General features: G+C 45.6%; 1 protein-coding gene across 2 annotated transcripts in view; it reads right to left on the bottom strand.

Moving 5' to 3' along the window:
- Positions 1–16,666, bottom strand: part of Dtd1 (D-aminoacyl-tRNA deacylase 1) — a 173,774-nt gene that overhangs the window by 117,155 nt on the left and 39,953 nt on the right. For both annotated transcript variants that reach the window (XM_052183804.1, XM_052183805.1), the window contains one exon: positions 16,085–16,191. In XM_052183804.1, the coding sequence (XP_052039764.1) occupies positions 16,085–16,191 (107 nt within the window). The remainder of the gene's footprint in view (positions 1–16,084; positions 16,192–16,666) is intronic.

Here is a 16,666-nt window from a genome sequence, read left to right as displayed (position 1 = left end):
CTAACCATTTAGTCAAGAAAGGAACTCAAAGCAGGTTAGGAACTCGGAGACAGGAGCTGATGCAGAAACCTTGGAGGGGGTGCTACTTACTAGCTTGCTTCCCCTGGCTTACTCAGCTTGTTTTCTTATAGAACCCAGGATCACCAGCCAGAGATGGAACCACCTACAATGGTCTGAGCCCTCCCACATCAATCACTAATTAAGAAAATGCCTTACAGCTGTATCTTATAGCGGCATCTTGTCAATTAGCATTCCTTTCAAATAACTCTAGAATGTGTGTCAATTGACATAACACTAACCAAGCACACCTGGCTATTTCTCAACCAGATGTCTACAACCATGCCTCACTGCAGGCTCTGTGTACACCACGTGCTCCCTAAGCCCAAAGAGTGTCCTCTAAGAAGCACCTCAATATAACTTCCATCCCTCTGAAGTAGGAGTCTCTGAAGAAAAGAAGCTTTGCCTTACTTCTCTTTCCATGATAAAGAATTTGATATTTAAAAAAAAAAAAGCCGTCAACAAGTATTTATGAAAAGGAACCAAATGCAGTCAACTGTGCCAATTTTTATATATATGGTTGTGGGTCAAGTATAGAGGTCAGACTCCCACTCAAAGCCAATGAAAACACTGATCTGTTCTGGAAAACATGTATTCAGCATATAAACATGAAGTTATTTGCATTTGTTATTTTTGAAATACTTGGCCTTTGAGAGTTTTGTGTTGATTGGTTAGAAGGGCAGAGAAAGTGGGAATCCCTTTACACACACACACCAACCACTGTCAGAGCTTCATTTTGATCTGTTGAGCTCAAGGTAACACCAAATGTAAGCGGTTCATATCAGAAGGTCAGGGCTGATGGGCCTGAAATGCAGTCAGGCTCCTGTGGCTCACTGACATGCATGCTCCTCATTTCTGATGTCTGATTTCCATCAAGGTATAGAGAGACTACAGCTTGCAAAGCCTCAAGAGTCCCCAGTAGAAGTTTCCAAGCCATCCTGGGTTGTCTGTTTCTTCTTGAAAACAAAAACCCAAGGAGAGTCTCAGCAGAAAGCCAAAGAGGGCAGCTAAATGACTGCCAAGTCCTCTATCAAGGCGAAGGATCAACACCACAGACAGGCAGGTCTCTAAACAAGACAGGCCCAAACTCCTGATGCCAGGACAAGGAACCCTGCAGGTCCATAACAGGGCCATGTGGCCTGAAATTCTCAGGAGCCCAGCCACCAGCCTTCTTCAGTCTACTCGCAGCTCCCGGTGCCCTTCGTGAGAGCAGATAAAGGAAGAAAAAACGCTGGGCACTGTGTGCACTCCCAGCCTTTAAGAAAAGAGGGAAATGGGATGAATGGTGTACTCAGGCCACAAGAAAAGACCAGCATGCTGACCACAAGTTAGTCTGGGCGCCCTAGGGGGTTACAGCATGGAAAAGGCGCTTTGTTTCAAGTCCAAAATGACTTTATTTTTTACAGTATACTTTAACCACTTATAAAAGAAATCAGCACATTGAAAAGGCAAGTATAGCCCTGTATTTATTTATATAACAATAATAATCATCATCACAGTCCTCCAACAGAAAACAGATAAACAAAATGTTGTATGATACACATACACAATAGAATATCGTTCAGCCATTAATGAAGGAACTGTAGTTTGTGTCAACATGGATGGAACTGAAGGACATTCTGTCAAGTGAAACGGGTCAGGCACAGGAAGGCAAACACTTCATGTTCTTACCTCCATGCAGAAGACAGTAAGAGGAAGAGAGAACCGTGGTTACCTCAGAGTGTCTCAGAGATGTCCTGGGGCGAGGTCAGCAGGTGCTAGGTGTCAATAGAACCTCAACGTTCTACAGCACAGTCCGGCAGCTATAACTGGTAATGGCAAACTCTGGAGTTCAAATCAGCCAGTGGGAAGGGTTATAAACGCTCCCAACACAAAGAAATGGCAAATGTTGAAGGTGATAGATAGCGGTACCAGTTACCTTGGTCTGATCATTACATACTGCATACATTTAAATGCCCCAGTGTATGGGCTAGAGTGGTGTGTGGCATTCATGAGGTTAAAGCAGTGGGTTTGCAAGTTCAAGGCAAACCTGGGATTCACTCACATTCTCTGTCCTTTCATATTCCTGTGTGTGTGTCTGTGTGTCTGTGTGTCTGTCTGCCACATTGTACTTTATAAATATGTATGATCACCATATCTCAAAAATAGCAATTTCAAAACCCACAAAACCTCTACTAAGGCAGGTATGGAGATTTTGTTCTAGATATTGAGATCTCCAAAGCTGGTTAGAGCTGGTCTCTTAGTAGTCATGACCTTTTTCCAGAACTTGTAGGAGCATGATGCCCTTGGAGCCATGTTTGCTACAGGTAGTCCAGGGACTGCGGCCCACAGTCCCTTCTTCCAATAGGTGTGTGAAGGTTCCCTTCAGCTTAGGGAAACTTACACTATTACTGCTATTTCTCTAAACCCCACATCAATTCATTAGTTTGCTTTTCTCCAGAGAATTCCATCTCCCATGGCTTGGCAAAGAAAGCTGAAAGGCAGTCTGGCCGCTGGCCCCTCCCCCAGCTCGCTGCTGCCCCTCACTCCCACCCACACCTACGCCAAGCAAGGGTCCACCACGAGGAATGACTCCGGGCAGGCCCCAAGCAGTTCTTCCAGGCCTATTATTCTTAACCTTTGATGATCCCTCCTCCCGTTTCTTTTTATTAAATCCTATTAAGAAAGATATGAAAAAAATCTAAAAGAAAAGTTGGCTGAGTCTACCTGGTATTGTATTCACAGGTCATATCTGGGAGGTAAGCCCACATTTTCTGACTTTTTCTTTACTTCCCCAAAATATCTTTCTTTTGAAAAGGCCATATACTTTTGAGGCAGTTTTTCACTAATAATAATTCTCACTCAGTAAGATACTTAGAATAAGCCTCAGAAAAGTTTCTTGGTTCATCCTTTATTGACGGATAATAATTTAAGAACTTAAAGAATTCAGAACCAATACTAACATTTTGTACAGCTAGGTGTTGTTACATTATTCTTGGTGCTTTTAGAAAGTTTTAAATATCTTGGTTTTTTAAGTAACAATTATTACAGAACAACAACTTCTTATTACCTTGAAAATTCAGATCTACAAAAGGAAACATCCATAATAACTTCTGCATCACTTTAATAAAAGCAGAAACTCTCCAATGACTCCATAAATCCATCAAAATGAGAATAGCTAAACAAAGCAGCGTCTATTCATAAAGCAGAACCCTGTGTGGCAGTTAAGATGAATGAACCAGCCGTGTGTACAGCAACACGTGATCCCGCAGGGTGGGCGAGAGCAGGCTTCAGAACAATGTTGTTTATGGTACTGTGCCACTTAGGCCAAGGGCCTCTGTACACACGATGCACACTGCCTCCAACCCTAGAAGGACATCGCGCAAAGCAAACTGAAAGACAAGCTTCAGACCAATGCCAGTGCTATTCCACATCAGGGTCATGACTGAAGACTTCCCTGAGAATGAAGGCCACTAAGATGCCTGACTGTCCAGTACAAAGCATGGCTCTGACCTGGACCCATCACTATAAAGGACTTGACTGGTAATGGCAGTGGGATATGAATGGCACCTGAGGGTTAGATGCTGGTAAAATAATGGAAAATTTCTGATTTCTATGGGAGTTCAGAATTTCTATGTGAGAATGTCTTTATTTTCAAGAAATGTATTAGTGAGTGTAGGGGGCATCAGATCAACAACTTATTCATTTTTGTATAGTTTATTTTTATTTTATGAATATTTGTTGGTACTTTGCCTGCATGTATGACTGTGTGAGGGTATCAGGTCCCCTGGGATTGGAGTTACAGACACTTGTAAGCTGCCATGTGGGTGTTGGGAATTGAACCTGGGTCCTCTGGAAGAGTAGCCAATATTCTTAACTGCTGAGCCAACTCTCCAGCCCCCTAAAAATTTACTCTTAAATTGTCTCATGGGGGAAAAAAAGCTCTCAGCAATGTTCTGCCAACTTCTCTATAAGTAGAAAAGTATGAATAGCTTACCATACATATGAACATTAACTCAGATGGCTACAAAGGCTAAACAAAATACAAAATACATGCGCAGTGGACGGCCGTGATGCCATTCAATTTTGAGCCACAGCAAGGTTTGACATGGATGAACCCTGAAGACAGCATGATAAAGCAAGCCTGATACAAAACAGTGTTCACTCTTTGTCACCTAGATGACATACACAGCAGCCAAATTCAAAGAGAAGTCGTCCCTGTCCAGGCCAGAGGGCAGAGATGAAATCATTATGAAATGAGTCTAGCGTCAGTTCTGAGATACCAGCACTCTGTGGCGGACAGAGTAATGACAGCCGCAGACAACATGGGTATGCATGCTGAACTGTGTGCTCACAATGGGTAAACGGTAAGTTCTGTGTCCTGAGCATGCTACCACAGCACAGAAAACTGCTGCCTATTCTCCATGAACAGAGAAAATACCTATTTTCTTAAGACTGGAAAGAAATCAATGGCACTCACTCATCGATAGCGCTGCCTCAGAGAATAAAAGAGTAGAATCAAGTGGTTCTGGTATATCTTAAACTCCTTAATTTTTCAAAGAATATTGATTTCATGTATTATGTATAACAAAAACCTGATATAGAATGCTGTCTTCTGGCCTCATAAGAAAAATAAATGACAGGGAAAGAACTGTTTCTATAAAAATACCTTTCTACCCAGGAAAACTATTAAAAGCTCACTGTTAAAAATAACTTTTTCCAAATTGGTACTTTCCATTCATTACATGCTTATTTCAAATTTAAAAATAATAATAATTACAATAATAAGGGACTCATCCAAGGAGAAATGAATGGGGCAAAGGGATAACATGAAACTGGGGGAGAGGGGCAGAAAACTCGCACAGAGACCCAGTCTGGAATTTGAATGAAATTCTATAGGAATTGTATTTATCCCCTGAAGGTTTCGTGACCCAACAATGACACCAACAGTTAATAAAAGCCTTTGCCTTCCCTCCGCAGTCTAACAGCAATGCCATTTCTGAACGGAGCGGCTGCCCGGGGGATATGATGTGGATATCGTGTTCCTCACAGAGGAGGAGGGCTGGAAAATGGAAGCAAGGCCACAAACTTAGATCTTTCCATTACACAGAAATTGAGGCTTCCGGGCTTCACTTTCATGATTAAAAATAGAAAAAGAAATTGACTTCACATTTTATGGAAAATAGTCAAAGGAATAAATTTCATGTGAAAAATCTTCATAGAAGTGCGATGCTTTTGTGTTCCACACTGAAAAAAAGAAATCCCTGTGACTCGAAGGCGGTGGGGCGTGAAGAGGCATGGGGCTGAGACGCTGGGCCTGCCACCTGCAGGAAGCCTCAGAGCACGGCAGGAGCAGGCGCCTTCATCCTGGGCGTCCACACCACGGCTCTAACTGTCACCTCCCTCTGACAATTATTTCTTGCAATTTCCAAGATCAATGAACACCAGGGAACATAGTTTTCCAAAAATACATCTTTTTCCCCCTCTCTGACAAGCTCTAAAAACTTAGATTCTGAAAGAAAAAAATAGATTCTGACAATATCAGCTAAAATGGTGTACATAAATCGAATTCAATATAAATGTTGTTTCTTGGGCGGGTTGGTTTGCATGTTAGCGGAAGCTGGGCACCAGCGGAACATCTGGCTTCCTGCTGAACGTAAGGGAGGAGAGCTTCCCAGGAACTGCTTGCTGCTCTTTTTTCAGAAAAAAATGCACCAAATGGCGTTCTGACTCTGTACCCAGCCCAGGCCCAAGGGTAAACATTACACCCTTGATTCCAAAGGCATGAGCTTGTCAGAGATACACAATGGACTCCCTCCACCAACCTGGCCATGAAAAATAAGGTCTTTCTTTTATAAGCCATGGAAGGTTAGACTTCACAGTCTGTCCTGATGTTCAGACCACAGTATGAAAGAAGGCTAACATGAAACATTGGAGGAAAACAAACAAACAAACAAAACAAACCTCTACTGTGGGAGGTAGAGGTCAGAGCAATTATACGCCTCCATGTCACACCCGGAATCTGACTCTCACCCACCCACCCACCCGCCCGCTACTGCCACCTTTCCATGTTCTCCCCTCACCCTGTCTATAGAGCTCATCCTTCCTAAATCCACAGACCACCATCCATGGACAAGTACAAATGACTCTCCAGCCCACTCATACCACGATTAAACTGCTCACACTGCCTCCCTTCCTACCGCCCCCATGGCAACACCGAGCTCCGGCTACACTGGCCCGGAGTCTGCATCCAAGTCTGCTTACCCAGTCTGCTTACCCACATCCTTCCTCCAGCTTTCGTGGAGCTCCTCCCCCGCGCCCCCTCCCCCAGCTCAGTGTCCCTCCTCTGCACCTGCACTGGAGATGACAACATTTTCTATATCTTATCACCTTTTTTTCCTTGCCATTGCTACAATTTCAAGTTCTACTTACTTTGTATGTTTCTCTGCTAGTGCCTGAGTCCCATGAGAATGTGCTTGAGGTTCAGGGCTGAACCTACATGTGGGACGAGCACTCCGCACACACCTCCTAAGCAGCTAGCTGTTGGTGGGCTGTATAAGTAGGGGGATAAATAAGAGAATGGAATGTCTGACACATGAGCAGACAGCTTGTTGGACACATGGGCAGACAGGTAAGTAGATACATCAACAAGTAAACTAAAACTGAATGCAAGTAGGCTTTTATCCAAGTGCAGTTCCACTAGGGAATACAGTCTACACCACATACAGGAGAGTCACAGCAAGGAGGGTGCATCTGGAGAAACTGAGGTAAGCACCATGAATGAAACACTCTCTGAAACATATTTAAAAAGGTGGGGCATACTGCGACCTGCAAGATGGATAAGCTGATTTGGATCCCAAAACCTATGTAAAAAGCCAAATGTAGCTACTTGAGGTATCTATAAGCCAAGTACTTCAACAGTAAGATGGGAAGCAGAGGGGAATGCTCCAAAGCTCAGGGGTTAACTTGCCTAGAGTACAAGGCACAAGCACAACGAGGCAACTGACGCTATCTCACCACACAATGGGAAGAGAGAACTCACAGAGGTTGTCCTCTGACTCACACATGCACTGTGGTACGCTCCACTCTTTCACACACACATATATACAACTTACACACACATGCACACTCACATACATATGTATACTCACACACATATGCACATATACACATGCACACTCACACATGCATGTTCACACATATATGCACGCTTACACATGCAGATTCACACACATGCACATATACACATACACATACACTCATACAAATATGCACACTTACACTCACATTCACACTCACACACATGCACACTCACACATACATACTGATAACAGAAAAAGGAATATGTCAACAGGCATATAGAAAAGGAATTCATTTCAGATAGATAAATAGAAATACACAGGAGAAAAAAAAATCAATGCTCATTGACAACCAGCAAATAACAGCAGGAACCTGGTTTACAATTGGCTAGAGGGAGCTTTTATCATGAGTTTCATAGGTAATAATACACTATGAGACAGGGACATTTAACAACGCCTAGTGTGATTTAAATGTAAAGGATCGCCAGGGGCACATCAGCATGCATGAGTTCAAGAAACTGCAATTTCCACGCAAAGACTAAGATGTGGGTGATCCTGAGGTTTTATTTGAGTCCCATGAATGAGAGAGAGAGAGAGAGAACTATAAATCACTTTTTGAGAAACAAAGTGTGTGGCCATTGAACAATACCCATGTTGAGCTCATCGCTTTCAAGGAACAAGTGATGCCACCAGAACACGCCTTAGTGTCACTCAGCAGAGTGGCAGTCATCAGTCACTACGGTATTAGGCGGCTACACTCTACTGGCCTTTCCCTTGACATCTGTAGTGGGGTCAAGTAGGCACCATACTTGGGGGTATTTGTGTCACTACATGTATAGGAATGGGGTTAGGAGACTGAGGGAGCACTGACAAATGACGCCAGCTTCACGTGGGACCTCAATAATCCAGGCCGGCCAACGCTGCCCGCAGCTGCACCAACAGAGGTTGCAGAGTATTTTTAGATGCGAGGCAGCTGGGAGGGAGGAGGCACTGGCCCGGAGGAACCCACACCTGAACTGGATGGAATGGCAAGGTCCATCAGGTTTCCTGTGACCCAGCTGCTCAAAAGTGTCCATGTGCACGTGGAGAACATGACCAGAAACAGAAAGCTACTCGTCTTCTGCACCCCACACCCAGACATGCCCAGAGCTCTGGTTCAGAAAATGTGGGTAGAGCCAGAGCTCTGCATTTTAGCAAGTACCCTGGGTACCTGTATGGCATGAGTCCTAAGGCCACCCCTGGATGAATGCTATCACCAGCTCACAATGACTTTGAAGGAGAGACACACAGCAGTCCCCAGTCCACAGCATTTTCCAGAAGCTACATACACACAACCATGAGGCTGAGCTCAAAATAGTTTGTGTACCCCCAAAAGCCCACTTGAGCTAATTAAGACCCCACTTGCCCAATTTAACCTTCTCTTAGAGACTAGCTAGATAATAGCAAATGTAAAATAGCAAATGTCTTTCCAATCATTACACTGACCCCAACATGTATCATCCTGGCAAAGCCTTTATGTAGTTAGGTGTTTTGCATATTAAGCACATCCCTGAAGCAATCATAGCAAACACTGCATTTCTAGCACTTCCAGAGCATTCTTCATGTTCCCATGCTGAGATACTAAATGCCATTCCCACAAAACACAACTGGATGGCACAACATTTTTTACAATTACTTAGGATTCCTGATAAATGACTTAAAAAGTTAAGGATTCACAACTAAAATCTTGAGCCTCTGTGATAAAATTATTGCTATGTTTAAAACATAAGTTCGGGGGGAAACAGAATTAACCAATCCTTAGAAACAAAAAGGATGATGTAATCTTTGGCAGGTCAGGTAAGCAAGGTGAGAGAAAGGTCATTGTTCATCTACCACAAATGAAACCAGCTAAAATAATGAAAATCCTGCCCAAGTACAAAGTGAAAATTCCCCCCAGATCTTCCTAATACCACAAACGTGTCAGGAACGAATGAAGTGCTTAAAGTTTAAGTCACTAATGCGTTTGTGCTCGGATATATTGGTTTAGAGCAAAATAGATGCTTTGCCTTGGTGCAATTAGAAACGGTGCATATGTCAGAGACAGAAGGCTGAAAATCATAGTTTCAAACTGCCATCCCAATTCCGACCACAAGGAACAACTTTCCCATTTCTACAATTCTGATAGAACAGGCTATAGATTCATGAGATGGGAAAGTCAGTCATTAATCAATGGGCTCCCAAGCAGAGGGCACAGTCACATGTGTCTTGGGAAGACTTAAGACTACAGTGTACTGACTCAGGACGATTGTCCACATGGAAATGCTAAAGAACTGGAAGAAAAGGGGCCCCTGGCCAGTTCCCACTAGAAGGGAGAGCCTGCCTGCAGACAAGTAGTGGGCTTCTGCCTTTCCATTCATGGGCCAGGCATTCTGGCCGGCGCAGACAAGGCCTGGGACTCCTGACTGCTGCTAGTAGTGGGCAGAGATGAGGAAGGTCAGGAGCCCCACCCACTCACACACATTCCCCACAGGGCTGTTATTATTTCATAACTCACAAAAAATCAGATGTTCAGACCAAAAGAACCAGAAACCAGGCAGCATTCCACATGTGGCGAGAGGGCTGGCCAAATCCTTGTCTCACCCTGGTGGGAGGCCTTCGACACAGACTGGAACCCAGAAACCAGTGTCACCAGAACAATGACCAAAACGACAACACAAACTGGATAATGGAGGAGCAACTGAAGCAGAAATAAAACAAACTCAGCCAGTATTTCTTCAGCAAACTAATGGAACAGAACAGACTAAGACCCGAGTTCCATGTCAGCAACCAGACCTGCAAACTTGCTCCTGAGGCAAGGCAAGTGCCAGAGCCTGTTGGAACCGGCCAGTGTCCGGAGATAATCTAGAGGCGAAGAATAAAACCAGTGGAAAGTGGAGCATCTGCATGTCTTCCATGAAAAGGCCAGCATCACGTGACTCTTCCTCCTCATAGAGCACCTCCCTCATCTGCAGCTCCACAAATGGCAGGCTGTCTGGTCACCTGCATCAGGCTGTCTGGATACCTGCATCAGGCTGTCTGGACACCTGCATCAGGCTGTCTGGACACCTGCATCAGGCTGTCTGGACACCTGCATCAGGCTGTCTGGACACCTGCATCAGGCTGTCTGGTCACCTGCATCAGGCTGTCTGGTCACCTGCATCAGGCTGTCTGGATACCTGCATCAGGCTGTCTGGACACCTGCATCAGGCTGTCTGGTCACCTGCATCAGGCTGTCTGGTCACCTGCATCAGGCTGTCTGGACACCTGCATCAGGCTGTCTGGTCACATGTATCAGGCTGTCTGGTCACCTGCATCAGGCTGTCTGGACACCTGCATCAGGCTGTCTGGTCACATGCATCAGGCTGTCTGGTCACATGTATCAGGCTGTCTGGACACCTGCATCAGGCTGTCTGGCAGAAGCCATATGTGTATATCTGTCTGTCCTCTGTATCACCTGAATTGCATAGCACTAATCAAAGGCTGCAAACACACTAAATGGACTTCTTTTCCATTCCTTGCTGCACCCTATAAATTCCCTCATGATCCTCCTGATACAAGTGTGTCTGTTTCCACACTCCAGGGTCCAGGCACAGTGATGGACACTGGCTGAGAAGCACAGAGAGGACATTAGAGCTAAAGCAACAGCAGTACTCAAAGAAGCACCCAATTACAAGCTTCACAAAGTTAAAGGTGCCATTCTGCACCAGTCAACTCCTTCCAATGATCTGCCAATAAACACATGCATTAGTGTGAAGATGTGTGTTACAGGGTCAGTTTTCTAGCTTCTTCCAGTATTTCTACTGGGTCAGGCCTTCAATCACAGTAAACAAATGAGAACATAAGTAATTCATAGCCATATTCTTAAATAGGAGGGCTCTGAACCCCAGAAAAGAATCCTTCAATTACCCAATGCCCTGCCCACTAGGAGAAATGCCTGTCTGCTCTCAATGTCACTTCATCCAGGTGAGTGTCAGGCAAGTAGCCCCCACTCAGGAAAGGTCGCTTAAGATCAAAACAAGTTTCTACCCCAGGGATGCTGGGCTAGGGTGCTGATCTCCCACCATCTAGGCATCTGCAGACATCACGCACCTACATCCATGCACAGGTAAATATCAGGATGCCCCAGAACCCTGTCCTCTCATGACACACAGGAACACATGTTCCCACAGGAGGTCAGCTTGCATAGCCTGAGACCTTGGCAAATGCCCTACAAAGGAAGGATGGATTGATGCTCTTCTTTCAGCCTCTTCTTACATCACAGTACATCATCCACCCAACTGCAGCCTACACAATAGCCAGGCAAGCTGCTGATGTGACTGTAGGAAAGACTCCGTCGCTGTGGTGCCTAGTCCGAGAAGTAGGCAGAGTTCTGGCTAAGGCAAGCCAACCACTAGCTACCTTTACCAGCTCAGTCTCCATCCACTGAATGCCTATTAATAAAGCACTAGACCCTCTGAAGACAAGACTCTCCCTGCACTTGAAGTGCAAGTTTGTAAACAACCTAGAATCCCTTCTCTCTCCATCAGGGAGGTCAGATGAGACCTCCTGTTCCCCGAGAGACTGGACCAGCTCAATAATGACAGTAGCCTTCTTAGAACCAGGATAACCGGGGGAGGAGCTCATGAGGCCCCATCCCCCACTAAGGGAAAATGGGCAGGTGGACGATTGCTGAGAAAGGAATATGTGTCATTTTCAGTCAGAATAAGTTGCCCATGCTCCAGTAAATAATGCCTCACTCATGCCTGTGCAAGCAGCCATAAGGAAATTCGTACATCTCACCACAAGCTCATGCACACATACATACGTGCACATACAAACAATGATAATCAAACTAGGCAAGAAGCTTGTTGGAAAAAGAAATGGTTTCACTGGGAGAAGAAAATGGATAAGAGAAGATAATGGAATAAGAAAAATAACCAAAATTCAATATATGAGCATATAAAATTGTCCAAGAATTTTTAAAGAAACCTTTATATTTGAGCTAAATATTCAATGCAATATTTCTATTAATTTAAAAAAATAAATAAAGTCTTCATGATCCTCACAGACAGCACAGTCTAAGCCTACAAGGTGCTGTTCCTACTCAAATGAGACATCTCTGGCACACTTCTGCAGCACAGCAGTGAACAAGACACAGGGTGTACATCTTAGGCGTGAGGAAGAAGGGGGCGAAGCAGAAAAGCAAGAAGACAGTGACAGATGGCACAATGTGGCAGTGGCTGGGGCACCACTGCGCTGAAGAATAGAGAGAAGCCCCTCTTCTCACTGGACCCAGGAAGGTCTGGCCGGCTGGCATGCAGAATGGACAGGATGGCCATAGAGGTACCTACAACCCTCCAGCCTTGGTGACAGAAGATACCAGCACTGTCTGCTACCTGCTTTGGGAAGGCCCCAAAGGGTCTGAGCCGTGTGGCTGTCACGTTCCCTGTGTTCTATGCTGACTGGACCTCTCTCATGGTCTCTGGCCTTCCTGGTTTCTGTTGCTTTAGGTCCACGTCTGAGAGCAAGGATTGGGTGGCAGGCAGTACATGTGTCTCTTCCTCACACCCTCATCCACACACAGGCGCTCACAGATTTGCATACAAACATACCTTGTTCATCTGCACAGATGGCTTACAGAGTTGATGTTTCTTAGACACTGGCCAAAAGAACCATTTTTCCTGTAGCACAGAAACTTGTCAAATGAATGGTTTTTCCATAATGCAACTGTAGAATTGGAATACAGTAAGGAAATAAAACACTTAGAATTCAAAGCTTACTTGACAGAAACACGTGGTTTTCTATCAGCAAAGCAAATCTGGCTGCGCTCTTCCTATCCACAGGAAAGCAAGCCAAGACACTGTCTGCTGCAAGAGAAGCCCCTCCCGCTGACAGGGAAAGGCAGCGAGAGGCCAGAGCAGAGAAAGGCGCCATGGTCTCCTTGGCCCTCCTGTGCCCACTGGCTGCCACGTGCTGGAGAGCCAGCGGATGGAACCCTGCATGCATGTCTAGGGTCAGGAAAAGCTACAGATGTGAAAATGGACCTCGCATGAATTTAAACAGCAAGGACCTTTAGGATTCCATAAAGTCTTCTTTAACCTAATAAATTACTATAACTTCCCCCGATGTTTAAAAGAACACTGGTTGAGGCTCAACAGGGTTCTGTGGTTTTATGGGAAATATTACAGGTGTACAACATGCCATTTTAAAATAGTTTAGACGGAACAAAAAAGCCAACCTAAGATTGTCCCAAAATACAGTTAAAGCAGAATAATTCCTCAAAACTACGAGAGAGCAATCACATAAAACCAAAGGGAACAGCAGGAGCAGAAAGAGAAGCCAGAGAGACTGCCGCCCTGCAAGCTGTGGCTCGGACAGCTTCCGGGACCAAGGAGACCACAGTGGCAGCAGTGGCCGGGAGGACAAGGGAAGGGGACATCAAAGAGGTCATGCAGCGGGGCAACCAAGAGGTCAGTGGGGGCCTCGAGCCCCCAAGGGCAGAGCAGAAGGAAGATGCCGGGCACTCACTCACTGTCGACCTCACTGGCGATGAAAGCCCACAGAGGCCAAGAATGGCTCAGTGCACACACTGCCTAGCCTGCATGAACAGGGCAGCTCCTAGCACCCGAGGAGGGGAGGCCAGGAAGAATAAGACGATGAGTAAGTGTCACCGGGGAGCGCTGCGAGGCTGCTAAGGGCCTGCAAAGGGAGGAGTCAAGGCCAGGCCGGACTGGCTGCACAGGATGTGACCTCTCCCACCATCAAGGGTCTGTAGTCAAGGAGCCTCTACTTTATCACCACCTTGAAATTTGTTTTCTTTTTCAGACATATCATCTTATTTCTCAGAGACATCAGAAAGTTTGGAATCCCTAATTAAGTAATCCCTGATTTCGAAAAGAACAACTACCCATGAAGAAGAAACCGGTTTCTCCTTAAGGAGCCCCATGGTAGGAGGGGAACCTCCTGAGGCATTTGAACAGGGGTCTTTACTTTCATTTCACTTTGGCTCTGGTCCAAAAGGAGAGCTGGCCTCAGTCCAGGAAGGGAAGCGTCAATGTTACACTGGAAGCGGGGAGGGGGAGCAGCAGGTCGATGCCCTCTGCTGACCTCTGTCTCTGCAAAGAGAACTGTCTGCCCTGACCAGAAGAAAGACGGGGTGAGGGGTAAGGATCTTGCAAAGGATGGAGAAATCTGGCAGACTCCACCTTAAGCAGGCGGCAAGGTTAGCATGACCATGGCGAGACAAATTGGTGTCTGTCACATATTGCCTGAGAACAAGACTGCTTTTGAACAAGCTGCTGTCCCCACGTACCACAGTAACTTGCTCTAGTCACAGAAATGGAACTGAGAAAAGGTCTACAGAACAGCATTCCAGAACACAAGGAAAGGGTCAAGGTAGTGAGACACAGGAAAGAGTAAGGAACTGACTCAGGTCGGACAAAAGAGAAATGATAATTGTAATTAGATGCAACTTGGAATGTTGCATGCATAGCTGAAACAAAAACTAATGAAACTGCATGACGTGGTGCCTTCCTGTAAGAGCTAGCCAAGCAGCAGAGGTGGCAGCCTCAGCAACTGGGCCCTGGCGGCTCGTGCCTATAATCCTGGCATTTAGAGAACTGGGGAAAGAGACTCACTGAGTTTAAGACCAGCCTGGACTACAAAGTGATACCTTGTGTCAGAAAAAAGAAGGAAAAGAAAATGGGAGGAAAGAGAGGAAAGAAAGAAGGGAGGGAGGGATAGTGAGTTCAAATAAGGCTTATAATGTAGCTAATAGTGTTGTATCAGAGCTAACTAACTTCAGTATGTGATCACTCCAAGTAATACATCAAAACTAAGGAAGACAGGGTAAAGCTGTAGTAGGGTTCTGTTGGGCTTTCCTGTAAAGCTCAGGTTATCTCAAAGCTTACATTTTCCTGTAGATTGTTTTGTTTGTGATTTTTAAAATGTTATCAGTAGGGGTTAGAGAGTGGTGGCGCAGCAGGTTGAAGCACTGGCTGATCTTCCAAAGGTCCTAAGTTCAATTCCCAGCAACCACATGATGGCCATCTATAATAGGAGCCAAAGCCCTCTTCTGGTGTATGTATGTACATGCAGACTGAGTATTCAGATAGATGGACGGATGGATGGACGGACGGATGGACGGACGGACGGATGAACGGAGTGTGTTGGTAATAGCAACACCATCAGTTCCACTTGTGAAGCTTTAATGCCATGGCAGACATGGTCCCACGTCTCAGCCAACACAAAGTGTCAGTGACAGAAGAAAGCCATGGCTCCACCCAGTCACTCAGCCAAGTTTCTCTCCTGCATCCCCCACGTGAGCTTCCACTTTGCAGCATCCTAGGAAGGAAAAGATGCTAGGAAGGAAGAGCAGGAACAGACCCAGTTCCACCGCCTGCCATGCCTCATGTCTCTCTCAAGTAGAGTAATTAAAGCTTTTATAGATGCTAAACACAATGGGACAGCATAAGTTTGCAAGACTATTACACATCTCCTTTCTCTATTTTAATTACATTCTTCCTGAATGCTTATAGAGTTGGCAGTAAATCCAGGTCAGATGTTGCTTTAGAAAAATGAAGACTTAGAAAGAAGCTTGAGTGGCTCATCTACCACCCACACCTTGGACAAAACCCAATCCAGGTAACCACTCTCACTGGGTACACTAGCCAGGGCCGCTGCTCTGCTGCCACCCAGTGGCAATTGGGTGCCATGACACCTAGCCCAAGAACAGCCCATAGAACAAACCCTTCTAAGAACACTTGGCATGGTCAAGCCTGAGACCTGCTCAGGAGTGACAGTGTAAACATGTATTCTTGAGGAGAGAGAAAGTAAAGTAAAATAACAGTGGAGCTGTAGCCATGAAGTGTTTCCTCCACCTCAGGATGAGGACTACTCCAGAGACGAGGATTAGGCCAAGGCGCATGACTTACATCCTCAAGACTGATACAGGCTCCAGGCTCCAGGCTTACCTGCTTTGGATCCGAGCTAGCAGCTCCAGGAGCGGGGGACTCCAGTTCTATAGTCACAGGCCCATCGTTCTGAATGTGCACCTGCATGTAGGCACCAAACTTCCCATCTGAAAGAACAATTCAAACAAATTCAAGAGTTGGAGACCCCAGGTTTACCTGTCCAAAGACCACATGGACAACAATGTAATAAAAACATGTTTTGAAGGAAACCTGGGCAGCGTGGCCTGCCAGCCAACATGGGACCAATGGCCAGCCCCATGAAGGATTTAGGAGGGGGGGCAGCTAAACAGCACAGGGATTATGGGCTGACAAGAGAACTGGCAAGAAAGACCTGGGAACACCAAGTAGGGCACACAGCCTGCACAGAAAGCCATGCACGCGCAGCAGGAAGACACACTAGCACGGCCACTGAGGGACGCCATTTTGGCCCCATGTCCAGCAAGGCTCTTCACATAAGTCCCCATTTGTTGCCCTCTGGGTTTAAGGCAGTCTTATGACTCCAATACAGAATCTTTCTCCAGGAGCCATGGCTTCCGCCACCTTAGTTTTCCATTCTGATTCTTCCCACCTCCTTAATCTCAT

This window comes from Apodemus sylvaticus, chromosome 5 (assembly GCF_947179515.1).
Source record: "Apodemus sylvaticus chromosome 5, mApoSyl1.1, whole genome shotgun sequence".
Taxonomy (NCBI): Eukaryota; Metazoa; Chordata; class Mammalia; order Rodentia; family Muridae; genus Apodemus; species Apodemus sylvaticus.
The sequence above is the reverse complement of the archived record's forward strand: the minus strand, read 5'-3'. Positions and strand labels throughout refer to the sequence as shown.